Here is a 26,910-nt window from a genome sequence, read left to right on the forward strand (position 1 = left end):
CTCCAAATATAGGTACAAATTCCAGATTTATGTCTGAATGCTGGACATTGTTGTGAAACAAAATATACAACCGCAAAAGCATAAGACTCAGTCAAGTGTAAATAGAAGTGTTTCACAAATTTCAGGTATTCAATTTTTACTTTCAGTAGCAAGATTCTGGGCTCTTAGTTTCAGGACAAGACTTTGAAAGATACAGAATCACTTGTGCTTTGACTGGCACATTATCTGCTTTTTAAAATGTAAAACTAATAGACGTTTGCAAAAGGTTGTGCAAAACTATCGTATTTACAAAAATGGCACAAGAGTGAATTCAACAGTCTATGCACATGCACACTTCATTCACATCTTCAACAAAAGTGTGTCCTAAGCTACGGAACTAAAAAGAATACCAGCTTCAACAGGCAGTTGTCAATAAGCACTAGATTCACAAGAGTTACACCAGAATGGGCAAATATTGCCCAAGTAAAAACTCTATTGTTAAAGCTGAAACAGGTTTAAGGCCGTTCAAGTTCAAAAGCAGAAACAAAATTCAGAGCCCTGTCTTTGTTTTTATACATGCTTTACCATCTAGCAACTTGTGGTCTAAACCTCTATTTTAGACAACAAACCCAAACACAGAAGAAAAACCCAACACAACTGGAGGTTATATTAAATACAAATATGCTGTAATTAAGATGAAATAACAAAAGCAGAAACATTAGAAGTTGTAAAACTTGCGATGTCACTTGCTGGAACCAGTCCTACACTAGGAAATGGGCAATATGTACATTTTCAAGTAGATTACATTGCTCTAACCAAACTTGTCCTTTTTAATCAGTGCATTTTTCTCAACTAGTCCAAATACTACACGTTTTACTCTTAACAGTACTCCCTTACAATAGCAGCACATGCTATCGCTACCTGCAAAGCTGTCAGTCTCATGACTTAGTGTAAGAAAGAAAAAGGGGGATGTGAGGGTGAGAAATAACTATTAAGAAGAAATAACAGGAATGAGAATAATCATGCAGTTCAGCTGTTCTCGTCAGCCAGCCAGCTTGCTAGCAACAAGAGATGGTTTCCGCTGTGGAAGATCCTGTGGAGTAGGAATATGGTCACCAGTGACTTCTGTCTTGTCAGGAGCTGCAGTAGGCAGTTGCTTATTCTTCATCTTTGCTTTAGCCATGTTGTAATCACCAGAATCAAAGTATTTTTGCTAGAAGACAAAACACACATATATTTAAAAGCCTGAAATCTTATCATACACATACATGAATTACATGGTTAAATAGATTCTCCAAATTTTAAGCTCTCTGTCGATTAAAAAAAAAAAATCTTACCAAGACTATTAAACACACATAGCTAAACTCTTAACACTAAGTAAGTATACACTTAAGGTTCTACATATACCATTAAACTCACACAATATGTGAACATTATTTCCCACAAGTGAAACCTTGGGGTTTGTAAATTTTGTTGCAGTGAACAAGTTCTGCTACACAGAATAACCAAACAATGCATGAACTAAAGCTGGAGAACAGAGCCTGCTCTATCACACCAGAACATCAAAGTAGCATGAAACTGCATGCTAACAAGAAAACCTCTTATCTGCATACATTAAAACAGTGAAACTATAATCCCCAAAGTTCCCAAACTGATTATTTAGCAAAGTCAAATCTACTGCGTAGTCCTTCTGAAAAGGTAAGATGAGGCATGGAATTTCATCCAAGGTCTGCATCAAGTCTTCAACTGCTCACTGACACATTTTGCAGGAAAAGTTGTATTTTGTTTACATCTTACTTTGAGGTCTACCATCAAGGTACTTGTAACCCGTGATTTTGAACAGATTGTCATGAGGCCAAAAAAAAATTAGATTCAGGACAGATTTACACTAGGAACTACTGCTTACAATCACAATCATTTTGGAAGAGAAATTCCTTAATTAGCTTTATATAGGCTTACTCCTCAGTCAGTTGAACAACAGCCATCACTACCTGCTATGTTTAAGTGCTTCCAGGCAGCATATTACTACCATACTCTTTATTTTCTGTTAGTACTAATCAACGGAAAAATGTTCAGTAGCAGCAATTGTTACAGAGAAGTAATTTGAACACCTGGGGTGGTGGTGGTGGGGGGTGTGTTAGTGTGTGTGTTAATGCAAGGCCTCCTGAAGAAGGCTTTAGACGTTCCCTGCCAGAGCCTTGAAGTTACCACGTTTTTCCCATGCAGTCAGTAGTACATCTCAACCACACACTTTTATTCATAAACCTTCCCAATTCAATCCTTTTGATGGTGTAATCCCTATTTACATCACAACATTCTAGCACTGCATCTACAGACTACACCTTAAGTTACAATATAATCTGATTTGGAAAAAGACTTTCATATTTTGCCCTTCAAGACTGAAGAAACCAAAAGAAACTTAAACAGCAACTAAGTAATAAAAGAATCGCTCAATCTTTAGACGTGTTACTGCTGTTGACAGGTATCTATTTCTGTCCATGTAAGAGCCCCAAATAGAATCCCTCTACAGGAGCATGGAGTAGCAAGGTTCTCATCTACGGTTATTCTGGAAAAAGTGCGCTAATAATGGTTTGTGCACCCAATGCAGAACACTTCTGGAGAGCAAATATCAATGGGCAGAGCATGTCCTAGTTGCCAAATCGAAGAAAATCAGGGCTACAGTTGACTACATACATTGAGAAGAATATCTGAGAAAACCTACCATCTTTCATGCATTAGAATGAGTCCATTTATTCCCTTAACTTATTCCTGTATTTTCCTCTGATTTACTCTAGCTTCTCATAGATGGCCTGTATTTGATCATCCTTTTCAAACTGACTATGTGTGTCCAGGTGTCTTCGTGTCAGAAACACTATCTGAAAGCATACTCACTATCCTCACTCTATTTTAAACTTCAGCAATCCAGGCAGCCCAAAGTACACCAGGCGTCTATATCAAGTAAAGATGCTTCCTCATTTAAGACACCGACACACTAAACAAAAATAATAAAAAATAAAATGAAAGAAAGTTATTACTACCACATCAGGAGTGGAGAACTGAAGAAGGCAGATTATGACTTGGAATCCACAACTCTGACATCTTTCATCGAAGTAGCAAAATCCCAAACACTGAGTCAATTAAGATACCCACTGGTCTACCTCTGCTTGAATTTGAAAATATAGGCTGCCACAACCCTTGTGTTAAGTAGCGCTACAATCAAGATGAAGATAGTGTACAGACTGTTACTGTTGGTAGTGAGTTTTCCTCACATTTGCACTGAGTGCAAGCAGTTGTAATTCCTTTATGGCCATCAATCCTTAGTGAGTGGATGCTGGTTTGTTTTCCTGAATTATCTTCACAATAGATACTTACCTTCTCCCTTTTGTGTCTACACATACATTGAAGTCTCATTTAGCCTGCCTCTGACCACAAAAGGAGTCACCTAATCTACCACCTGCCCATGCCCAGCAGCCATGAACTATGCTGCATATGCTCCAACTTACGAGAGAAAGCTTATCCAAAAAACCCACTAACAGTACTAATTCCCAGGAGACATTACCAGAGAGTACAGGATTAGATCAGCACTTAACTCCAACAGCTGGTTTGCAAAGGATTTATACTTGGAATCATTGCGTGCACTCAAAGGGCCTAGGCAATAGTAAAAAAAAACCAAACCAAAACCAAACCCAAACAAAAACAAACAGTGTGACAGCAATGAAAGCACCATCAGAAGTAGTGATATACTAGGATTATTCCAAGAACAGAGTTCTAGCATGTGTGAAAGGCATTACATAATCACTTTATGAATAATTAAACTAAAAAAATAAACAGCTGAACAACTAAGAAAATAAGAGACACTGGCTAAATGTGGAACAATAGTTAAATACTAACTCACTCTTCATTCTTCTATCGTTATTTTTTGGTTAGGGTGTATATTCAGAATTACACTGCCACTCTCAAGCCACTGATGTCAGATAGTGCCTGGTGTCACACAGCAGACACTAAGCTTTCATGTGCTAAAACCATGGATAATAAGAGTTGGGGACATAAGAATAGGCAAGATAAGATCAGTACAAAACAGGAATGAGGCTCTGACCCTTGGTGTTTACTATAATGTTCTTTATGAAGTCTATCACAGCAGCACTGAGACAGCATCTAAGTTCAATTTTTTCTGAAAAGTGCAGTTGAACCATTGATGCTGTTAACAGCTATCCTGCCAATTTGGCATTTGTTTTGTGGAAACAAATTTCTCTTCCTCGTGCTTTCACAGACAAAGTTTAAATTTCTTAGCACTCTTACTCATGCAAAGGTCTGTGAAGTGGGGAGGGGAAAAAAAAAAAAAAAAATCACAGATACAGGAATTTTGGAATTTCTTGTCCATACCCTGTGGACAATAAAAAACTCACTCCTTTTTGAAGCCTCTTCCTCAAGAAGTCTGAGCCTCCTGGCTTCTGGCCCAGGTGAGGATATCTTGCTTTCAATTTTGCTTCTTCAACTTTTTCTGGGCTGATCACCTTATCCTCCATTTCCTGAAAGACAATTAGTAATACTGTAAATGAAATATACAATAATGAACTATTTATACAGAATACCTTCGCAAGTAACTCACCAACATGCCGATTGTTGCTATGAAGTGAGCATATCAATTATTTGAATAGACATTTTAATACATTCTCTCTCAAATACTGACAGCAAACGTAGGAATTCAGCCTCCCATCTTAGATATCTCTCCTGGAGACGTGTTTGAATCTAATCAATGCATTTCTCTTTCACATAAAAGTAGTCTATACTAAAATTAGATTATTCAATTTTGGAGGAAAAAAAAAAAAAACCAACCCACAAAAATCCCCCAAACAAAACACGTTTTTTGGTCAAAACAAGGGTTCCACTAAGAACAAACAAATGTTGAAAGCTGGGCAAGAGCCACAGGACTTTTTTTTTTTTTTCCCAACTGCCCTGTTTGATCATGAAGTTGCATAGACTAGCACTTGCATTGCCACAACCTAGTCTGTATGACTGCTAACTGTAATGTGCTGATATTCACTGTGAAATAGTGTTAAAGTAGCTCAGTCACAAAAATATGTCTATCATATTAATAGCAACAATACTGTATTTCTCTATACATGTCTATAATTATCCTAAAATTATGAGGATTAAGACAGTTGGATAGTGCATTTGTGTAAAATAAAATGCCAACTTTATGAGTATACCGTAAAATATGGATGCTCATAGGAATCATTTGAAGATACTCATTTGGCAAAAACTGCAATTTGTACATCCAGTCTTTCAACAATGACCTCTACTTTACACTCATCTGTTCCGGTCCATGTAGCAATTTGATGTATGAAGTACATTTTTTTTGCTATTAGATCATTTCTAAAGTATCTTCCATTCAAAATTCTTGTTTTGCTACTTTCCAGTATTTGGCCAAGGCCGTTTTTTTTCCCTGTACACAAACCATTGCTAGTTCAGGGAAAGTATATATTCACTTGCAGTAACTGCTGTAGTTCTTGAATTGTTATTATCATCTGAAGTCTCAGAAAGACTTTTAGGCAGGAAAGAAGAATTGCCATTGAAATCAGGAGGGCCTCACATTCATCTGTGACTAAGGTTTCATATCCACTTATTGCTGCTTAGGCAGCCCCTTCACACTTTTCCATCCATGTCATCATCCTTTGCATTGCATCAGTCAGCATGACTGCACATACTCCACGTGAATGGGTTACAGAAATTCATTCAACAGAAAAATAACCATCTCTTTTTTTTTTTTTCCTCCTCCTTGTTGGGCTGTGTTTCATTTGGATCAGCTTCCCAAGTCTGGATCATCAAGCAGCTGCACAAACAGGTATGTTAGCACAGCAACAGGGAGAACAGAGGAACACAAGCTGCTGGGAGCTACTTAAGCCAGAACTGCCAAAGAACTAGAGCCATCACACTAGCCTACCCCAAGTGTTTTCCTATATCTCTTATAAAAGCTCAAAGTTCTATATTATTCAACATCTTTCTGGTAAGAAACCTCAAAAGCAAAGGTTATAACAACAGATTTAAATGTAACATTATCTAGTTGCTCCATTAGGCCAACACATCTCAGACAGCTTTGCACAATACAGTGGGAATCTGAATTAACATTTCTACCAAGGAAAGATAGAAATTCTCATAACAGTTTAAAAGAAACTTCTATGAGGACAGGAACCAATGCTTTTTATTAGGTGAAAACACAGCTAGGCAATACAATGCAAAATACAAATAAATCTAAAGGGCAAAGTTGATGCTACTGAACATAGAACTATACTATTTCTCACTATGTAATATCATACCAGCCAAGACCACAGTTTTCATGTGTTAAAAAGATCATTCTTCAACTGCTGTTCTTCCTGCTGTGCTTTATTACCATGCCGACACCGACTGGATTTTCTCAAAAGCAATCCTTTCAGCTGAACACTTTCAACATCTAATGCTGAATCACTGGGTACTCACTGTTGAGCCAACTGACAAAGCATTTGAGGGGGCATGTTTTGCCAATATTAACCAGAAGGAGATAGTTTTTAAGAACAGAGGGCCAACAATAAGTAGCTTACATAAATATGTATTCATGGTGCATCAAAGGAGATATTTATGCAAACTCACAGGGCTGACAAATCATCACACAGCAGGCAATCAAAACACAAAATACTGTGTTATGCACCAGTGCAGCTGAAAAGGATACAGACTATGGTCACTTACTCTTGATGACCAAGAAAAACTAAGACTCAAAAACTACAGAAGATGAATTAAAGAATTTCAGTACAAGGACTTGGGGTGTCAAACAAAACCAGCTGATGGCAGGTTCAAAAAATACTTAAGACAACAGTTCTTCATGTAAAATAGTTAAGTTGCAGAACTCCTTGCCAAAGGATACAGGAGGTGCCAAGAATTTAGATGGATTCAGAAAGCAACTCAATGTGTTCATTTGCAGCTCAGCAGGCTTTTAAACCACAGATTGCTGAGACCTGGGATAGTTTCTGGGGAAGATCACTGCATGCATGTCATGACCTCATATTCTTCTGTGGACTAGATGATATTGAGCACTCTTGGAGATGTGCTGTCGAGCCACAAAGGCTTTAACCCAAGCCAGCAAGGCCATTCATATCTTTGCAATATTCTCCCTTGAGTTACAGAAGCAACAACCGAGTAATAAATGATTGGGGGGGGGGGGGGCAGCAGAAATCAAGATATACCATGTTGTTCTTCCTAGTGACAACCACACAGAAGTTATAATTTTAGCTCTCTACAGGAATTTGACACAGGTAATGAAGTCTGCTTACTTCATTAAAAGTATCTTCCAGGAAGGCAGTAGCTAACCAACTTGTTTAAAGATAGCTTTTGCTTTTAATCTTTACAGAGGTACTAGCAGCATAAAGTTGCGTTATCTGTTGGACAACTCAAGCGCACAGCTAAAAAAAGAGCCATGAGCCTTTTCAAACTCTGGTATGAAGAGCTCATCCTCTTTAGCAAAAGACATCAGACCAAATGCAAAGCAGCAAATGGGAAAAACATGACAACAGCACAACTCTACAGGAAACTGATGCGGCAAAAGCCAGCCCAGAAACAAAACGCACCACCTCTAACACCTTCCTGAAAAATAGAGGCTTTTAAGGCAAAAAGAGTCAGTCAACCAAGCATATGTTCTCCAATGTCTAAAGTTTCTTTGTTGCTGAACTTCCCCCTGCCACTATCCTGGGTTTTCACACCAAGAACAGGAAACACTGGTCTTTGGCAAGTTTTCAATTTACATCACTCCCTTGTTTAACACCTTTCTTGCCTAACACATGCACAAGCTTCTTACAGCATGTTAGAAAAGTTTAGAAAAGAGGTCTGATCATGAAAACGCTGCCTCAAAGTTCATTTTTAAGCATACATACGAGTAAGTACTGCAAAATGGGTTGTTTATACAAGTATTTCAGAGCTAAGCATTAACGGCGTCAGTGTTCAATTTTGCCTACCCAGCCAAACAGCACTGATAATAATAATAGCACTGATATCACAGTATCCTAACAGGATATAAACTCACAGAAAACAAAGTTTTATTTTATTGGCATTATTCTCTTGAACACCTCATCAGATTAAAACTAAATTAGCAGACCAGTAAGGGACTCCTGTCTCTCACATAAAGGATACTTTTTCAAAACAGTGCATAAGCACTGCATTTCAAGACTTAAGTCTGAAACTCAGTTAGTAAAATCAGCCCCAGTCACCTGACTTCATCAGAACACACTAGAAGGCATCACAATAAACTTGCTACCACATGTTTTGCTACGGTCTTATTACAGAGCTATTCTAGGAGTGTTGCATAGGCCAGGGATTTATTTTTATAGGCTTTGAACAGGAACGGTATCCCTTCAGTAGCCTACCTAACATGACTGTAACGTCGAGCTGCAGAACACACGGATTTAAGAGTAGATTACAGACGTGCCGCAGAAGCTGGTTCTGATTACTGCACCTATTGAGAAGGTATCATTCCATATTAACCCCCAAAGCCCTACTTGTATGACTTACTCATATTACAAATTGTAAATTATTAATCAAAAACTTAACAGCTGAGGTAGATTAAGCTTTTTCTTTCAGCGTCCTTCAAAGCAGTACTTGTGTTTCATAACTGCTCCCCATCGGAAATAGCTATGGAGATAGCAACTGAGTCCATACAGCAATGACAAGACTAAAAAACAAACGGCTGCTTAAAGTCACAGCCAACAGAGGGAAACTGCTAACAGCATACAGTCATCTATGAAGCCAAATCCCACTTAAGAAACTACAAAATAATTAGTTACAGGGAAGACATAATAGTGCCATCACAAGGCAACCCAGCCAGTTACTCTTTCTAAAAGCCTTAACCAGAACAGGCCATTGTGTTTTGGATCTTTCTCCTCCTAAACAGCTCACATTAAAAGCTGAAAAATTTTCTAAAAGTGGAACAAAAGTTTAGCCACCGGATTAGCGCTGGTCTCCAGCCGCTGTGACTGTGAGCCGAAATTCTTTCCCCCCGGGACGCCCTGGCAGGCAGCGCACCCGGCGGCCAGCGGGGCCGAGGCCAGCCTAGGCAGCGAGGACGCGCCATTAGCCCATCCAGGCCAGAGCACGCCAACGATTTACCAGGGAACAAAAATTCCCAAGTGCAGAAGCCAACATGGTGGTGCCGCTCCTCCGCCTCCAGCCTCCGCCAGCCGCGGGCGCAGGGCCCGCGCCCTCCCAGCCGCTCCGGCCCGCGGCGCGGCGCCGCTCCCGCCGCAGGCCCCGGGCCCCGTCCTGCCCGAGCCGGCGGCGGCGGGCGGCTGGGGAGAGCCGCCCGTCTCCCCCTGCCCCCAGCGCGGCGGCGGAAGGGCCGGCGCTCCTCCCCGGCGAGAGCCGCTGCTCTGAGCGGGCTCCGGCTGCGCCGAGAAGGGCGGCCAAACCCAGGAGACGCTGCCTGAAGCGCCGCGGCAGCCCCCCAGACTCTCCCGGCTGAGGGAGGGAGAGGCCCGGCCGCGGCGCCCCCGCTCCGCCTCAGCGCGCAGATGGAGGCGGGAGAAGCCCCGCGGGCCGCCTTCTGCTCCTCGGCGGGGCTGCGCGGGGGCTCCCGGCCACCCACCTTCTGCTCCTCGGCCGAGGCGGGCTCGGGACTCTCGGCAGACATGGCGCCGCAGCAGCAGGACGGCGGGGAGAGGGCGGGAGAGGGCAGGCGAGGGAGGCGCGACCGCCGCTCCTCCGCGCAGCGCAGCGCAGCGCAGCGCTGCCACCACCTCCCGCACAAGATGGCGGCCGCTCGCACGACGGTGGGCCGGCGGGACCAGACTTCCTCCGCGCTCAGCCTCCCCGGCGGCGCGGCCACGCTCCCGGCGCCGCGCAGGAGCCGCTTCCGTCTCCGCCCCCTGACGCCACGTCCGCTGCCGGGCAGGCCGGGAGCTGTGGTCCGGCGGGGCCGTGGCTCTCGCCGCGGGGAGCCGCGCCCGGCCCTGTCCCGAGGGATCCTGCGGGAATGCCCCGAGGCCGTCCCGGAGACGCGGGCCCGGCGGGAGAGCACAAGGCCTTCGCTCAAAGCACAAAGCCACAGCCCTTTGTAGAGCCCTGCCGCAGCCGCAGCCACAGGGGATGGCCGAGCTCCGGCGGGCAGCCTGGGTGCAGCCTTCAGAGGCCGCGGCCCCGCACCCCGCTCGCACCCTCGCCGCACCCCGGCACCCAGCGCGCTGCCCGCCGCGGCCCCGCCGTGCGCTGCTCCTGCAGGCCCGCCTCCGCGGCCCACCCAGCCCGGCATCAGGGTGAAGGGGGAAAAAAAAAAAAAAAAAAAAAAAAAGACCTTTGCTGCTTCGCTAAAATTAGTTCGTTCGGCTGCTTTTACAGATCAAAACGGGAGGAGCTGAGTCTTCAGCAACTTTACTTGCGGATCTTTTGTGAATCCCAGACACCAGCTGACAGGACAGGAGGCCTCAGTCCACTGAAACCTCTTAACAGTGCGGTATCAAGTTATGTAACGTATGCGCTTCCCTCCCCATCTAGTTTTCACTGCCCAGTTCTTGGCAGAACAGTAACCTCCCTCAGACTCTCTTAGACTTTTAAGAACGTAAAGGAGGGGTTTAAATAGCTCACCATTAATAAATCTTCAGGGGTTCCCTAAATATGGGGATTATGTGAACAATAAGGTATAGATTTTACTTAATACTCAGTTAAATGAATGTATACCCCCACTTTTCCTATACAAAATGTATGTTTCCTATTATCTTACACTGCTTTCTCGTGATTTTGACCTCCAGCCTTCCCACCGCGGCGTACCAGCAGCATTCACCGTGCCCTCTGGCTGAGAACTAGCACGTGCTCTCGGCCCTGCACGTGTGGTAAGCCAACTCGAGCACAGCTCAGGAAGTATGGGCAAGGACAGGCTTTGTGTGTTTAAGGTCCAGAAGACAGATGGAGACAGGTCAGAAAAGGCTCTCAATCAAAACAGAAGCTGTAAAATCAACGATTTTGCCACAGTTGAATTTTACTAAAAGCCCCCCAAACCAGTAGTTGGAAGTGGTTTTTTGAGCAACTGAGAGATTCGTCCAGAGATCAGGATTGTGTAGCAGTAGGGAACTCAAGGCCTGCGCATATCCCTCATTCAGGAAGCGATACAGCAGTGCAGATTGCACAGGAAAATCATAGAAGACACTAGTGAGTATTCTTTTCCTAATGGCAGAAAAAGCAATTATAATGGTGGGTGTGCCACATTTGCTTCTAGCAAAACGAGGGAGAAATGGTCTGAAGGTGTGAAAAGCAGCAACACATAGAAGAATGATCATAAAAAGGATGAAGTTCACAGATTTTGAAAGGAAGCAGAACAACAAAGCAGTGACAGCAGACAAGAATGCAAACTTCAGGCATTTCTTTCAAATCTCTTAGGAAATTAACACGAGGGAAAACACAATTTTCATGATTCAGCAGTTCCTTAATGAACTTTTTCCTTTAAGGGAACAAGTGTAAACTATACAGTGCAGAGGAAGGATGGGAAGTAAATTAAGAACCTCAGGAAAAGCACAAGTTCTTCAATGGCCTCAAATAAAAGCAAGCAGCATATGGAAGCTAGCCCAATTTTTAAGGACGTGCATCTAAAGCAGATCATGAAGAAAAAGGGGCACAGAATCATTACTGAAAATTACTGAACAAACCTTGTAAAGACCAAAGGATTTAATGTAATCAGTTTATAGGATACTTGAATCAGTTATTTTTTTCCTTATCTGGTAAATATTTTCAACTTGGATGAAAAATTATCCTTGAGGGTTTAGAGAACTGACTGAAGCAATCTCCAATTACTTAGTGGTCATCTATATAGGAACCTGTAAAAAATAAACAGGTTTCCCGGAGGCTGATTAAATAGGAGTAAGGTGAGGACAGAATACAAGCTATACAACTAAGCTGTCTAATCAATAATTACCTGAGAAATCATCTAAAATAAGCACTCAAAAGAAACTGAGAAGCTGGACATTAATTCACAATAAGAACAAGGGTTTCAAACAACCGTATTTCCTTTAACAAACAGGAAGCAGGCCACAGGGAGGAGTGGATGAAGGTGGCTGAATTTCTAGACACCTTCTGGCATTAATAAGACTTCTGACACTTTCCTTAATTTCCATGGGGAACTTAACTAGTTGAAACTTCAATGCAGTGGACACAAGTTTTGTTGGAAATGGCTATCAATTGTTCAAACAGCAATGCTGGGTTTAGTAGGGTTTCATAGAGGGCTTCCCAGGGCCAATATTGCTCATCGGTTTCACTGGTGACCCAGATAATGCACTATAAACTGAGAAAAAGAGAAGCTACAAGAACACTAGAAAATAACTGCAATTCAAACAGAAGATCAGATACAAAATCTTGGGTGGTGGGAGAATGGAGTTCAATAATGACACATGCAGAAAAGCTTCCATATTGGGAACAAGCAGGTAGGACACCTGTTATACTGGATAACAAGATGAGTGCAAGCTGACATCTCCCAATACTGAAAAATCAAGTATTATAATGGGATGTACGAAGGGGACTTTAATCCATAAGACTTATCAACCAATCCTTCCAGTCTAATTGGCACAGAGAGACCCTGCTTGGGATGTTGTGTCCAGTTTGAGGCACTTCAAGACAGATTCAGACCAAAAGAAGAAAGCAAAGAGCCAGAATGATGAGAGGTGCAGCAAATAAAATCTACAAGGCAAGGCTGACTGAATAGTCTGGGGTTGTCTAAGATATAGAAAACAAGACTGAGAAGGGAGATACAAGAACTAAATTGTTTTCTTTGCTAATAGTGAAAAGGCCAAGTAGTATTTGACTTCAACTGCAGCAAGACTTAGCTGGGCATTATAAATAGTGTTCTCGTGACAAGTATAGTTTAACAGTGGAAGAGATTACTTGGAGCCTCCATCACTGGCGGTCCTCGTAACCACTCAGAAACATTTGTCAAAAATATGATTGAGCCTACTGAGGAATAAAGAGAAGCAGCAAATGACCTCTCAAAAATTAGTCTAGTCTCATTTCTTAACCTATGCATAGAAGGTCATGTGGAATTCAGTTCATATTTTATGAACATTCAGCATTTCTCCAGGTGTGTCCCTAATGGAAAGTGCTAACTTGGATTAAGCTGTAAATGGAGAATGACTTCGTTAAATTCAAGTTGTGCATAGATAATCTAAGGTCACTTTCATTCTAAATCCGTACAGGGACTAAGTGTAGTTTAACTACTTAAGTCAATACAAATTTATTTCCTAGACATGACTTGTAGTGACCACATATTCAAAATCCACACTTCTTTGCTGTTCAAAACAAATGAAGGGAGAAAAGGATGGCTTCAAGAAGTCATTTAAAGTTACCAAGATACAGACATACAAACATTGCATACTGCTAGTACAAAATAAAAAGTTAATCTACTACAGGTGAACTGTGACTTTTCATTAAAAGTGTGTCCTTTTCTCATCCTTTTTTTCATCAAGTATGCAACCAGATGTGCACCATGACGCAAATAAGTACTTTGAGGATACATGTTGTTTGCTTATGACTCAATAGTAGCTACAAAGAAACTAGGACACATTCTCATACTAGTCCAGATCCTAGTTCTGTACACAGTACAACTGCAGTTGTATTTGACTCTTCTGCTACCAAAAGAAACCTTTTCTCAGTTTTACAGGGCACACAAATGGCTAGAAACTGCAAACAATCCCTTCCTGTACAGTTTTTCCCAAGTCTCTATAAAATAAATGCTAGCTAACCTTTGAAAGCCTAGTGTAACAGAGGGGAAAATACTGCTGAAGTGGGGAACAGACTCAGTAATATCTGAGCTTTGCCCTTCTATAGCAACAGTCATTTGAATACACAAGATAGTTCATAAATATCATCTGCTAAGTCTGGTCTCCCTTATTTTCCCTGGCAGACTTCCTGGAGATTTCACGATACGCTAACTTCTCTCATCTAAAGGCAGTGCTGAATATACAAGATGCACGTTCATTCTTTCTCCAGAGACTTCATCAGATAAGCATGTCATACTCCCAAATATGAAGGTCATTTTTCATATCACCGACACTCTGAAAACCAACAGTGATGTAAAGAAAAACATATAAACCAAGGTAAGACAGTTGAGAAACTCCAAGATCTTCGGCAAACATTGTAAAGCTTCATTTTCATTATTAAATATATACCTCAAATATAATCAAATGCTTCTAACTTTATTTCTCTAGTTACACAGTTTAACACTTAGCATAAACTGTTTATCTGACTGTGTTTTGTTTTAGGAATACACATACATATTGGAAAATATTTATATACCCAATGTAGCATTTCTAGTAAAACTTCCTATGGCCACCTAGTGGCCTAAATGGAATTGACCTAGTAAAAATATTAAGGATTACATGAAGATCCTCCTTATCTAAAAATAAAACAAAAAGTACAAGTTTCATAGCTTTTGCATATATTTAAGATATAAATACTAATTTGTTTGCACAGTACGTCCTTTAACACAATCTGAGAAATTAAATGGGAGAGGACGGGAAGTTTGTGTGAGAAAAACTAGTAACAGAAAGCAAAATTAAAGCGGCCCTTAAGGAAAGAAAGAAATTGAGGGAGCAAAATATGAATCGAACCAATGGTCTGAATGCATGAGTAAGTAAATAAACAATCTGCACTATGGTTGCAATTGTTATTGAATCTGTATGTGAGGAAAAAAAAAGGAAAAGGGTACCATTAAAGATAAAAAAGGAAGGAAGCTAAATGCTTGCATAGTATGAAATGTTATGGAAATTCACCTGTTGTCCCCATTTTCAATAACTTAAATGAATATCACTTAAAACATCACACAGATTAAAGACATCTGTATATATTTCAGATTTCAATATTAATGCCAAAAATACATAGTATGATTTTACATAGGATTTATGCTACATTAGAACACTAAAGACAAACATCACTTGAGTATTAAATGAAACATTAAATATTAAATAACTGAAAAATAAAATAAAAAGTGTAAACACTAAACTAACTTGGGAATTTGCTATTGCAACACATCCAATGAAGTGGTTTTAAACAGTACAAAAAGATTAGATTTAAGTATGTTTCCAGTCTACTTGGAATACACAAAGCTCATTCCAGAAACCTTTTAAAAACTGGTCCAGGATCACAGAAGAACCTTCTCTCTCTTGAGCGCTATTTTCATTCCTTTACAGACTTAACTTTATACTGTCATCTCTACCAATCTTCACTTGTAAGGAGTAATCAACAGTAAAACAAATACTTTAGTTTGCCATTGTTTGCTAGCATCTTGGTGAAAACTGAGGATTTGTTGGAGATTCAGTGTAAGATTTAAGTTCATATGCAGCGCCGCTATCAACTTCCATGGACTTCCGAGAGAATAGGAGCCTTACATCTCTGTGGAGGTAGATCTTTCCAGATTTAGAACTCTGGAACCTGAAAAGATACAAATATCTGTATTATAAGATCAATCTTTTGGTTCAGATAATATGATTGAATTAAATGCGTTCCTGTAAAAGATTAAGGCCAAAAAACATTTGAACATACAAAATTAGTCACTTAAAATGAAAGAAGAAAGAATAACCTAACTTTTTCAATCTACTTTGTTTCCTCCGGCATTTAAAGGTTCTGCTCCTAATCACCAATGTAGTGCACAGCTTTGAAAGTGGTGTGGAACATTTGAAATTCATGCTGCAATTATGTACATCAAAGATTAACGTTCTCAGCAATCTAGAAAGGCAAAAAGTGCTCTTCAGTGAGCACTCCTGAAAATGCCCAAAGGGTGGCCTAAGCACACACAAAAGGGAAGGTTCAAATATCAACAAAGGCATACATACATATCAAACATATACTTCAGTGCTAGCTATCATACAAACAGATTTCATTGCTCTCTTTATCAACGTACCAGCAAGAAGTTTACTACTGCTTTATACCACATGCCAAACTTAAGTCAAACTCGAGAAGCAGTAGGTATGGGGATCTCTGCAGGCAGACAGAAAAGAGTTTTTCGCACGGAGCTATTTCAAAGAGACTATAGTTCACTGGTCCAACCACCAAAGTAAACAGCAGCCAATTCCTGGGCCCATTTATCTTTTATGCTGCAGCTAAACAGCTTAATTCAGGTCCTCCAAACCTGCCAGGAATGTGCCAGTTCCACTTTTCCTGAGGTTTAACAACTATAGATAGAGAGACGAGATCTGCATTTCAGAGAACTGTATTCTATAGTCTTCGTCTGGCAGAACTTCTTAATTTCCTTCCCTCAACCAGGAAAGGCAGGAGAGCCTAAGGAACATTTCTTATGGCAACTGAACTTCATGTCACTATCACTATGCCACGGTAAGAGAGAAAAGCTACTGCTACTGTAACAGAAATAGAAACAGAAAAGCTATTGCTATTGTAATGACAAAATGATACCATTACAGATGCTGAGAGAGCTGTGCACGCTGTATTATCACATGTATTACAATTTGCACAGATTTTTAAAAAGCATTTACTCATTGACCCCAGTGAAGCAAAAGTAGTCTCTAGAATAAACCTAGCTGTAATCAGACTGAAATTCTGAGAGGTAGGAGAAAGACAGACAACTACAGAAGATCCGTCAAGGTTTCATCATCTGGGGCAGGCAGGTTGTAGAAATGGATTCTGTGCCACCGTTTTGTTTTGACAAGTGATGCAGAATAGCCTGTAGTCATCCCCACAGCCAGACAAAGGAAAATTCTCTCTCCTAGATACAGCTGTCAGGGGCATTAAATGTGGCAGCGTCCAGCAGAATGCTCCTACTGGCTCCCACAGAGCTCCCATCCATCACTATTTATTTGCTCAGTGCTGTCAGTGTGAAAGGCCTTTACCTGGTAGGCAAAGGGCAGAAGATTCTATCTTAACAGAAGACTCTGGAGGAGAGCACAAGAAGGAAGAGTGAAAAAGGCAAGGGACAAACTGAACACCACAAACAGTTAATTCGGCATGTAGCTCATAAGACATTTTAAAATGAAAAATGTTATTGAAAGATCTTTTGCAGCAAAAGTATGATTGAAATTAATTCACACAGAATAGATAGATCTAGTTATCAAAGCACCATCATAAAGTAGAGCTCAATTCCCATTTTACACATGAATCTATCAGAAAATAATTAGCAAGTTCTATTTTTAAGCTTCTCAAGCTTACTATTTTCTTTTAATGAGAATCCTGCAAGACTCCCTTTGCCCAGTAAATAAAACTTCCCTGTAATGTGGCTTTTCTAAGCATGACATTTCACAAAGGTTGAAGGAGGATAAGTGGGAGGCAGCAAGAGTTCAGGGGATTCTTCTCATTTCTGCTTCCATCACCTAATTTTTTTCTGAGAAACGTTTATCGTAGTAATCGGGATTTAGAAATGTTGCTTTTCACACATGCAAAAGACATTGGAATAATCAAGAGAGAACCATTACATACACCCTTGAGGGGTGGTGATGGAGTGGCCAGCATGGGACCGGCTCCAGAGCTGTGGCGGCTCCAGTACTTTTGTGTAAAGGAATCAAGAAAAACACAACAGAGGTCTCTGACAGATGGTGTCCTAGGAACAGTATCAATAGACAAATACAGGAAGGCTTAAACAAACCAGTATCAGTGAGCTAGAAAGTCTGGCAGAGGAAAGAAAGTGATAAACATTACTGAAGAAGTGACACATACAAGCACAAAACCCCTATATATATTTTATAGGCCATTAAAATCCATCGAGAACAGAGTATGCCACAGAAACGGGATATATAGCAGGATGATCACAAAAACATATGTAGCAAGACATGTTTTGCAACTAGCAAAGACTATACAACACAGTCTATAAAATCTGTAAAATCATTAGGACAAGGATACAAATCAGAAAAAATGCTGAGATCAGAAAGATCAAAAAGCAACTAGTAAATCAGTAATAGCAGGCATCTTCAGCTTCCACCAATAAACGTATAATATGCCACACATTAGGAAAACTTCTTCTTTAAAAAAGTTTCTCAGCACCTTGAGGAATCACTACTTTTAACAACCTGTTTCATGCTTACCCTCCACCTAAGCCTTCAGTAACAATTATGCTCCATGCAAGTAAAAGAGGCAATACACATCAGTAACTAAAGCTGTTGACTAAGCTTTAAAAACTTGAAAAATGCTGAGCTGTGGGCAGGTTAACCATTTAATTGCCATTTATAGGGGTGCCAGAATGTGACCCAGAAACCAACGGATGGTCGTCACCTTCACAACACTGGGCAGAAATGAGGCATGAGCAGAGCTGGACTCACAGCTTATGTTCATGTAGACAATTACAACACAAAAATCATTGTTTCACACACAACAAAAAAATTATCCCCAAAGCATCTTCAAGAAATTACTTAAACTGCAGGTGCAAATCTTGATTTTCGTACAGTGAATAAAGCTCTGCTGTCCATGCAAGCTACATTTTATATCTGTAGCTGTGGGTACAAATGCAGTCTAACGGCATATTGAACAGTATCTCAAACATACAAAACTGCATGCAGAAGCTGCATACACAATAAATCTGACACTTTAAAAGAGTGTTGTAGAAAATCTGGCCGCCAATGTTAAGTTCCAGACCTATGCAAGCGTTTTTGCTGAATTACCACTTGAAAAGAAGCTTTCATAATGTGAGTGCTGACAACTGTGATTAAGGCCTTGCAAGCAGATGCAACCACAATGCAGCTTACTGGTGGTGACTTCATTTGTTTTTTTGAGCAAAATTTCAACACGTAAGCTTAAGATGCTTGTTTTCAACAACTACTGCAACTAAAACTGAAAGGCTGTTCTAAGCCAACTTGAGCAACAACAAAAAAAATCTTAATAGTTTAAATTTTTTAGGTTTGTATAAAAGTTTTCAGTAAAATGGCTTTGAGGAAACATTGCTGCTTTTAAAAATGAAGTTTTAGAACCAACTTACATATGAATTCATATAGTACTAAGATTCTTTAAGCTCTCCTAATTAAAATCCATCTTTAGTAAAGAAGGCTACTAGATTGACAACCGAGTCTTTGTAAAATCTGAAGTACTCTGTACAGTAAACCACAAGACAGATCAACATAAACTACTGTAATATTTCAAGCAGTTTGCAGTTCTTCCATTACAGGACAGGACCCACTGTTTGGGTTCATCTCTGAAGCAAAAAACTTCTGGCATACTCTGCAGGTATTCACTTTCCAAAGTAAGCAGCTGAGCATTGTAGTTTATCGGTTTGTTTTTCCAGCCAGAAACGGATGCGTTTCCACTTATACATTATAAATCCATGAGCTGATCCCTACCAGAGGTCTGAAAGCTGAGCTAAATTGTACAGCATTTCAAAACTAGAAGCATCAGAACTGCTACATTTATGTCTCTCAGCAGGTACCAGAAATAGGAAGCTCATGAAAGACGACTTTAGCTATAAAAGACAACAGAGAAGAAAGCGGGTTTGCCTTCAAATAGAAGTAATTATTGGGTCTGTCTACAACAAATTTACAAACTACATAAAAGCAGAAACTGAAAAGGGACACAAGTCTACTACTCTTCAGGCCTGTACACCAGACCTGGCTGGCCACAGATTTTTGCTCACCTCTGCAGCTGATGCCTGTCCCCAGTTCCTCTGCACCACTTAGATCAACATTACATGTGAATAGAGCCTTTTATTTGGACTCCATACTCTTTTTCAGAATTTACCCCAGAAGAAAATTTTTAGAAGGTGGTTAAGGTCAAGTGAGACATGGCAAGTTGGTGTAGCTTGAAAGGATGAATTTCAATCCAGGCTAAAATTCAGAATGGAAACACAGTTCAACAGCCTCATCATGATGCTATTTTCACACTCCAGTAAACCAACACGTTTCTTATGACTGTCAACTTTCATTTAATGGGAAAGCTGGGCCTGGACTCACTGCCCTAGACAAAGCTGTGTTTCAAAAGACTGCTGGGTAGAAATCAATGCCACTAAATAGGGAAAATAATATGTACCAGAAGTAACTCTACAAGTTAAAGAGAAAAGTGTAAGAGATTTGATAATTTTCTGCTTGCTCGCTTCAGAATGTCAGCTGCCGTCAGGTTTCCAAGTGCTGCAATGAAAGCACTGCGTCTGCACATACGTGGTTTGTTTACTACAATAACACAGGCAAAAGTCTGCAAACTGCAGAGTATATCCGTCATTCCTCCTTTGCTTTGAACTGCAGTCTCCAGAACATCCTGAGAACAGCAGCATGGTATCTGGTTTCAGGCAGTGCTTTGTAAATGATTTAAGGAAGATTGTGTGAATATTTTATAATGTGAAAGGCATTATCAGCAGTATTGCATCATAAAACAGGTATTTACATTTTTACCACTAAACACTGCATTTTCAGGAGTTACTCCGAATGCTTTTCACATTACAAGCTATTCTGGTGAAGAGGCATGTGTGTAGGACACTGGGAACCTTCTCTACGTTGATCCTTAGTTTTGGCTTTTGCCCATGTGACATCCACACTCACTATTTCCTGTAACCTCAAAAAAGTACATTGATCCAGGCAGAACAAAAATCTCTCTTGCTAAGAAAAGAATTAAGCTTTACAAGGTTATACAAAATACTTCAATGCCAAGAAAGAGCTCTATATTTTAATTTTGTTGTTCCCAAGCAGAATCCAAATTATTTATTAGCTCTTATTCCTCTACTGTCTAGCTTAAAGACCAAGTTAAAAGCATTCTTTTTTTAAAATAAATCTGTATACAGAAAGGCTGGCTGGGAAAGAAAGCATGAGATAAATTTTGGCAGGTACTAGTTTTTTGTGGGTTGGTTTGTTTGGTTTTGGGTTCACGGTTTTTGTTTGTTTTATTGTGTTTTTTTTTTAATTCCAAGAAGCTTACCTCAGATGTATGAGGTAGCGTAGTAGCCTTTCTTCAGTCTGTTGACTATTTTCTTTATTGACGGTTCTCTTGATTTCTCGTCTTACAGGAACAGAAAAAGTTCTTTGCCGTAGGAATGTTTGATGATTAGCTGGCATTTCTCTCAAGTCATAGATCACCACGAACATCTTCACCACAGTTTTGTTAGGGTTAAATAAGGTCTGAAAATACAAACAGTTCAATACAACACTCTTTAGAGATAACAAATTAAAAAAAAAAAAAAAAAAAAACAACAAACCACAAACTCCACCTGCCAGAATAGTCACTGTCCTCTATGCACTTTGTTCCAGTGCTATACAGCAACATTTATGTAAAAGCATTGTGCAATTTTTCTGGTTTTCAACACTTCAGCTAGTAGCAATTCCCATTTTTAAATATAATACTAAAAACAACCTCATCTGAATGAAACACTAGTATATGACTACTATTACTTTGCTAATCTGCATCCCCTTTTTTGTTTATTTTTCCAGTCAGCATTTTGTCTACACTGTTTTCTAGACACAATACACTCACAGGAAGCACAGTAGTGGGCTCTGCTTTTAAGCCTGAAATTACCAATGTGTTACCCTAGATGGGGTTCTTGAAAGAAAGAGGCAGATTGTTGGTTCTATGCAATGACTGTGATCTACTTTCTGATTTTATTACAGAAAATAGGTGGTGTTAAAATGCTACAAAATTTAGATACAACTGAGTATTTAATCTTAATCCCTTTAGAAGGATTTCAGAATTTGGACTGTGGCCTAATTACTTCTCCATTACTTCTTCAAAGCCACGGTGTCCCCAACTATTCGGAATCTTCAGTAACTGATTTTAAGTCTCTTCACAGCACAGATGGGTTCAAAGGTTGGGAGTCTTTTTTGTCCCACAAATTACACACAGATTTCTACTTTGAACAACTACAGTACCTACAGAGATGCACATTTCCACTGCTAGCTTCATGCTCATCTCCAATAACCTCATCTCCTCTGCATGATTTTCTTGATATTAGTGGTTTCAAGGCACCCATATCTGCTGAGTACGTACCACTTGTATTGTTCCTGAAGGCGGTACCCGATAACCCCTTTTACCAAGGGACTCTAAAGTAATTACACCCTAGAAAAAAAAGACACACATTTAGTTCACAGGGAGAGATATAAACAAATCAAAATGTTCTATTCATGTAATTGTATTTATTCGACAAGCAATCAGTAATGTATAAAAACTAAAAATAGAGAAGGCAATGCATTTAAGATGCAGTTAAATATCAACAGTAGGGGCCTTACAGATACTTTGGCAGATCATTAAAAGCTGTGCAATAGGGGGTACTCCTCCTCTTGAAGTCAGGAAGCAGTCAGGAAGCTACAGTAAAGTAGAGCTTTCTTTTCAAAACAGCTTGTAAGTTAAAATGGAAGATTTGTCTCCTCCTTTCCATTTTTACATCACCTACAGTCACACCAATAATACCCAAATCTCACAGAATTAATTTCTGCTTTTCAAAGGCAGCAGATGCACTTAATCTTCCATTCTAATCCAAACTTTAGCGATGATGACATCTGCTTTTGTCTCAGTGCCCCACACAGTGCTGTAACACTGCTGAGGCCACCCTTAGGGTACTGCCCTGGAGCACACATTTGATTAACCTGCAGAGCACAACTGTTGTACCCCGCTGCACTGGACTGAACAACACCCCCACACACAAACAAACAAAAAAAAGAGACCCCAGAGCAGAGAAACTAGCTACACAGACAGAAACAATGTTTCTGATGATGGAGGCACTATACAAATGTTGTATTAATCCTGGGAGACTCAGCCCTAATAGTATGTTTAGAGCATGTGGAAAAGCCTGAAACAATGAAACCCAGCTAGGAAAATAAGCAATGCTACTTTAACCATTTGAAGAACACCAGAATCCCTTCACCTCCTGGAAAATCACGTGAAATAATCTAGAAAGATGAAAGCAAAACAATAGATACTTCTTTGCAGTGGTTAAGAGAAGACATATACAAGTTTAAACTCAGCTTATTACTCAAACTTAACTTGCAAAGCCAATTCATTTTCTGAATACTTTTAAAAACAGATCAGAAATATGGCAAGTGCTATGAATTAAAAAATCTAAATATTGGGATAATGAGATGTTCAGTGCTTTACTTACATGTTTAAACAGACTATTTACTATATTTTAGACAGACATACACATCCAAAAATCTCTAAAAATTGGATCTGCCACCCAGGTAACATTGAGATTCCTTAACAGGTGTTCAGAACAAATCTATCCATCTGATTCAATGCTAGCACCCAAGACATCTTTTGCTTTTTACAAGGAAGCACTTTTAGACATCCAAAAACCACGCTGTCATTGTAGAAATGTGGAACAGAATTAGTACATGGATACAGAGAGCGCAAACACCGTGTTGGTGCAAACATCAGCAAACCATGCAGCTTGTGAGGGTGCTGCATGTCACACTAGCTCAGACAATATTTGCTTTAAAAGAAAGGCCTCAACAACTTCTGAGTCTAAGGTCCCCCCATCAGCAATTGTACCTTGGCCTGCACCTAAGCCACTTGCTGGCAGGGTGGTTAGTTGCCCAGGGCAGCTGCTTGTTGGGACAAAAAAAAAAAAAGTATCCCATTAAGTCCAGCTATTGCCTCACTGCGTATTTTAAGTTAGATGAATAAAAAGAGATGGTTAGGGTTGATCACTTGAGCGTGAAGGGAGACAAATACGTTCAATATCCCAACATGAGAGCAGTTGTATGTTGGGGCAGAGCAATGGGAGGAAAAGCACTAATTAGGGATAGGAAGAAGGGACAGAAGAACTCCATCACAAGCAGTTGAAAATAACCCAGGTCCTTGCAAATCCCCACTTCCTGAACCCTCTACTCACCAAGCTCTTATTCTTCACCTCCACCTATCAGAATTCATTTTAAATAAATCCAACCACACACTTACCATGTAAGGAGAAGGTGCATTATCATCCGAAACGCTGTAGAATGACACTTCAACTGGCAGAGTCATGTGTGTGGGACAAAAGACTCCACTTGCTCCCACTTCCGCTGTGAAACCCTCCACGACGCCGAGCGGGTCTAAGCGAAAATTCAGGACAGATTCCTGAAAAACAACACACATGCAGCTTAGGTTGAGAATGCCTCAAATTATAGCAAAACTAAGCAGCAAACAAGGAAAAAAGCTGACATAAGAACTTGGGTCTTTCATAAGGTGACCTGACAAAAATCAACGAGGCAAAAATTATGAACAGCAGAACATTCAGCAAGATGATAGTGGTTTAAGAGAAAGTATCGTCCAAATCCAGTCTTCACCCTCCTGAAACTGGTGCAAAAGCCCACACAGAATTTTATTGCAGTAGGATCTATGTATGATTTTCCTTGACATATACTGTCTGAAAAAAATAATCTAGAATCTGTCTCTTTCCTCAACATATTCACTCCATATTTCACAAATATGGAGTATGATACAACCCGTTAACACACTACCTATTAGTTGTTGATATTTGATATGCTACATGAAGTGAAAAGCTGGAGGCTACACTTCAAATACATTGTTTACTACACTGATTTAACACAGCTTTTGTGACCTATTAAGTACACTTTAAAAGTAAAAATGTAAATCCTTTTTTCTAGGTATATACACTATAAACATGAATAATTACAGGTTGTTAAATCTCATTTAAGTCAACAGAACACCTCCTAACTTGACCATAGTGGGAAATAAAAGTTTTAAGCAACTCATCGTATCTGAATCTCTGAGCCAGATGATGTCTGGGGTGTGAAATATGTGCCTTTACAGATGGAAATCAAACCAAATTTTATTCAGTTTAGTTATGAACTTTTACATTGTAATCAGGCTGGAATTATTCACAGTAATGCACTTTTAAAAGCAGTACAGAAGAATACTAAAAATACCACAAGAATTCTAGAGTATATGCAATACCTCGAAGTTTCCCAGAAGGCTAAGACTTGTTACTGGTGGAGCACTAGAACTTAGAAAAGGTTTCCCATGGCTCTCTGGATCACTGTCTCTGTTTATACATTGTTGTGGGCTATTAAAAAAAAAAAGGACAGAATAAATACACAGGATGAACACATTTGCTTTTGTCTTCTGGGTATAAACAGCTCTAGAAAGAATCATTTACTTGCTGTATTACAAAATGTTATCCTAAAGAAGTAACAGTTGAACATTGCCTGTTAAAACTTTAGCAAAACATTTTCTAGTTAATTGAAAAATTCCTTTCAGAAGTTTTACATTACAAGGGATAAAGACAATAAAAATTTAGGTTGTTCATTAAATCCATTAGCAGGAACCAAAGCATCAGATGATTTTCTCTTGTATGCAGATATTTTGGTCTCATATCCTGAAGTTTCCCACATGAAACTACCATACTAGAAGCTGTTAATGTTATGTGTATTAATGTATAAAAGGTCATGGTTGGTCCCTTTCAGAAGTTAAGTTCTCTGAACAAGTTAAGGCAAAATGTTTAACCCGTTCAACACTAAGAACAAAACATAACACAAAAATAAAACTGATGTGAAGAATCAACAATTACTATCCTTTCTGTTTGAAAATTCAAGCGTATCTTACAGCATACCTACCCCTGCATGGGACAGAGTCTGTCCCAGCAGCAGCTTTCATACCATGAGTCATGCTAACCTGGAGACCCCTGGGGCAACTTGGCTGCCAAGCCTTATTTCAAAATAAGGATTATTTTGAAATGCACCCATTTTTTGTCTTTGCTAATATGCTTGGTTGTTGCATACAGGTATGTATATACATTATGTCTCCCAAAACATTCTTAAAGTTTCTGGTAAATAAAACATACCTTCTTGCAGACAGACATTTCAGCTGCAGCACTGATGAATCCAGATCAAAGCACCCAGACTGTGTTTTCCTTTGAGGAACCTCAAGAGGCAAAGATGCTAATTTGAAAACTGTACCTCTAGTAAGGACAATTTTGCCAAGTAAGCACAAGTTTGGCAAGAATCGGCATGATATTACAAAATTATAAAAACAGAGAAGAGAGTAATTCCTATACATTCTAAGCTTAGTGAAGAAAATTCTAAAATTATTAATTACAAGACTGTAAATTCCGATTCACAGGAAGTACTCTAAATAAAGACTCATTCAAGAGGCTGACATCTCTTTGGAATGGTACAGAACATTACTAATAAACAGGCTGTAACAATTTCCATCCAAGTTCCCTGAAAATATGACAGTCTTTACAAGCAGTGAAGAATAAAACATATCATGTGTTGATTACAGAACATCACTACTTCAGTAGTTTTAATTGAGACTGCTTTTTTCTTTAAAACTCCCAACAACCTACCAAGAACTGTAACACTTCCCCAATGTCTCTGTCTTATCACAGCAGCTTTGTATCACTTAGTCATTCAATGACATTTCTGATTGCTGAAGAATATACGGTACAAACTGTTCACAGAAACAAAAGCTTTGGAATAATAGGCAATCAGGTATTAATAACTCACACAAAAACTCTTCAGTGACAAAACATGTTAGCTTACACTTAAAACACTAATCTTCAAAATGCTTTCTTTCGTGCTCTAAAATAGCACTGAAGCATTTTTTTGCCATAGAATTTTCTAATGTCACCTTTTGTTAATCTTGATAGGATCTCAACAACTACCTCTTTAATATTCTCTTTTCCAGAATTATTGTTCAACTTCATTTGAGTGTTAACTCTCAAATTTCCACTTGCAAGAGTATTCACTCTGACACTGAAAGTAAACACACCCACTTCACCTAGGTAATTTGTCAAATTTTCTACCATACACAGACATTAAAAGAACAAAATACTTCCTTTCTCATTCAAAAGGTAAGATACATTTCAACAATAACTTACAGGACTTGAAAGCAGAGGCAATCCAGTTCTGGGATGAAAAGCCTTGGTTGAAGTTCCATCCAAGGATCGAAAATTATGTTTCCGCCATAAATTTGTGTGTTTTAGAGACAGTGCTTTCTGTCAGCAAAACAAATTTACTCAAGATATCAATGAGATATTTCAATGGCCTATCATGGTAATATTTGTTTGCTGTAATGGAGAAGGCTTCTGAACCA

At 39.6% G+C, this 26,910-nt stretch overlaps 2 protein-coding genes across 5 annotated transcripts in view; both read right to left on the reverse strand.

Moving 5' to 3' along the window:
• Positions 1-324: 324 nt before the first annotated feature.
• On the reverse strand, positions 325-9,674 carry ARPP19 (cAMP regulated phosphoprotein 19). 2 transcript variants are annotated; one of them, XM_075713943.1, is made up of 3 exons: positions 9,584-9,674; positions 4,386-4,508; positions 325-1,192 (listed from the first exon to the last, which is right to left on the reverse strand). In XM_075713943.1, exons 1-3 carry the CDS (start codon positions 9,626-9,628, stop codon positions 1,022-1,024), a joined length of 339 nt encoding a protein of 112 aa, XP_075570058.1. In that variant the 5' UTR covers positions 9,629-9,674; the 3' UTR covers positions 325-1,021. The 2 variants fall into 2 exon arrangements, with proteins under 2 accessions (XP_075570058.1, XP_075570059.1); XM_075713944.1 differs by lacking the exon at positions 9,584-9,674 and adding an exon at positions 9,109-9,155.
• Positions 9,675-12,291: 2,617 nt separating this feature from the next.
• ATOSA (atos homolog A) overlaps positions 12,292-26,910 on the reverse strand; it is a 51,486-nt gene continuing 36,867 nt past the window's right edge. For all 3 annotated transcript variants that reach the window (XM_075714490.1, XM_075714489.1, XM_075714488.1), the window contains 7 exons: positions 26,696-26,812; positions 25,658-25,737; positions 24,772-24,880; positions 23,773-23,931; positions 21,868-21,936; positions 20,806-21,005; positions 12,292-15,402 (listed from right to left, as the gene is read on the reverse strand). In XM_075714490.1, the coding sequence (XP_075570605.1) occupies positions 15,249-15,402; positions 20,806-21,005; positions 21,868-21,936; positions 23,773-23,931; positions 24,772-24,880; positions 25,658-25,737; positions 26,696-26,812 (888 nt within the window). In that variant the 3' untranslated portion in view covers positions 12,292-15,248. The remainder of the gene's footprint in view (positions 15,403-20,805; positions 21,006-21,867; positions 21,937-23,772; positions 23,932-24,771; positions 24,881-25,657; positions 25,738-26,695; positions 26,813-26,910) is intronic.

The sequence above is a fragment of the Pelecanus crispus genome, chromosome 7 (assembly GCF_030463565.1).
Source record: "Pelecanus crispus isolate bPelCri1 chromosome 7, bPelCri1.pri, whole genome shotgun sequence".
NCBI lineage: Eukaryota > Metazoa > Chordata > Aves > Pelecaniformes > Pelecanidae > Pelecanus > Pelecanus crispus.

Bases quoted from the DNA above. Each gene is read 5' to 3' on its own strand.
- ARPP19 (XM_075713943.1), bottom strand. From the start codon at position 9,628: ATGTCTGCCGAGAGTCCCGAGCCCGCCTCGGCCGAGGAGCAGAAG. The intron at 4,509-9,583 runs GTGGGTGGCCGG...ATTGTCTTTCAG, and splicing joins CCTCGGCCGAGGAGCAGAAG to GAAATGGAGGATAAGGTGAT. The intron at 1,193-4,385 runs GTGAGTTTTTTA...TTTGTCTTCTAG, and splicing joins GGAAGAGGCTTCAAAAAGGA to CAAAAATACTTTGATTCTGG.